Genomic DNA, 207 nt, shown 5'->3' with positions numbered 1-207 from the left:
CTGGAGCATCTGAACCCCCCAGTTCTTCAGGAGGAGCCCCAGAAGGAAGCGAGGAGGGTACACCGGAGAGACGTCCTTGAAAACGACGAAGTTGAGCCGGAGGAGCTGGAGGACACCTCCCAGGTGATCCTGTTCCCTTCTACAGGTGGGAACATCCTGGTGAGATGGAGAGGGCCGTGGGGTGAAGCAGGGTGAGGGCAGGGGGCA

At 60.9% G+C, this 207-nt stretch overlaps 1 protein-coding gene across 1 annotated transcript in view; it reads left to right on the top strand.

The window, feature by feature from the left end:
* Positions 1-6: 6 nt before the first annotated feature.
* The window catches only part of INHA (inhibin, alpha), a gene marked incomplete at both ends in the record, with an annotated part of 1,188 nt that continues 987 nt past the window's right edge, over positions 7-207 (top strand). Inside the window, 1 exon segment of the mRNA XM_009873335.1 lies at positions 7-145. Within this exon segment, the coding sequence (XP_009871637.1) occupies positions 7-145 (139 nt within the window).

This window comes from Apaloderma vittatum, unplaced genomic scaffold, assembly GCF_000703405.1.
Source record: "Apaloderma vittatum isolate BGI_N311 unplaced genomic scaffold, ASM70340v1 scaffold6817, whole genome shotgun sequence".
Lineage (NCBI taxonomy): Eukaryota > Metazoa > Chordata > Aves > Trogoniformes > Trogonidae > Apaloderma > Apaloderma vittatum.
The sequence above is the reverse complement of the archived record's forward strand: the minus strand, read 5'-3'. Positions and strand labels throughout refer to the sequence as shown.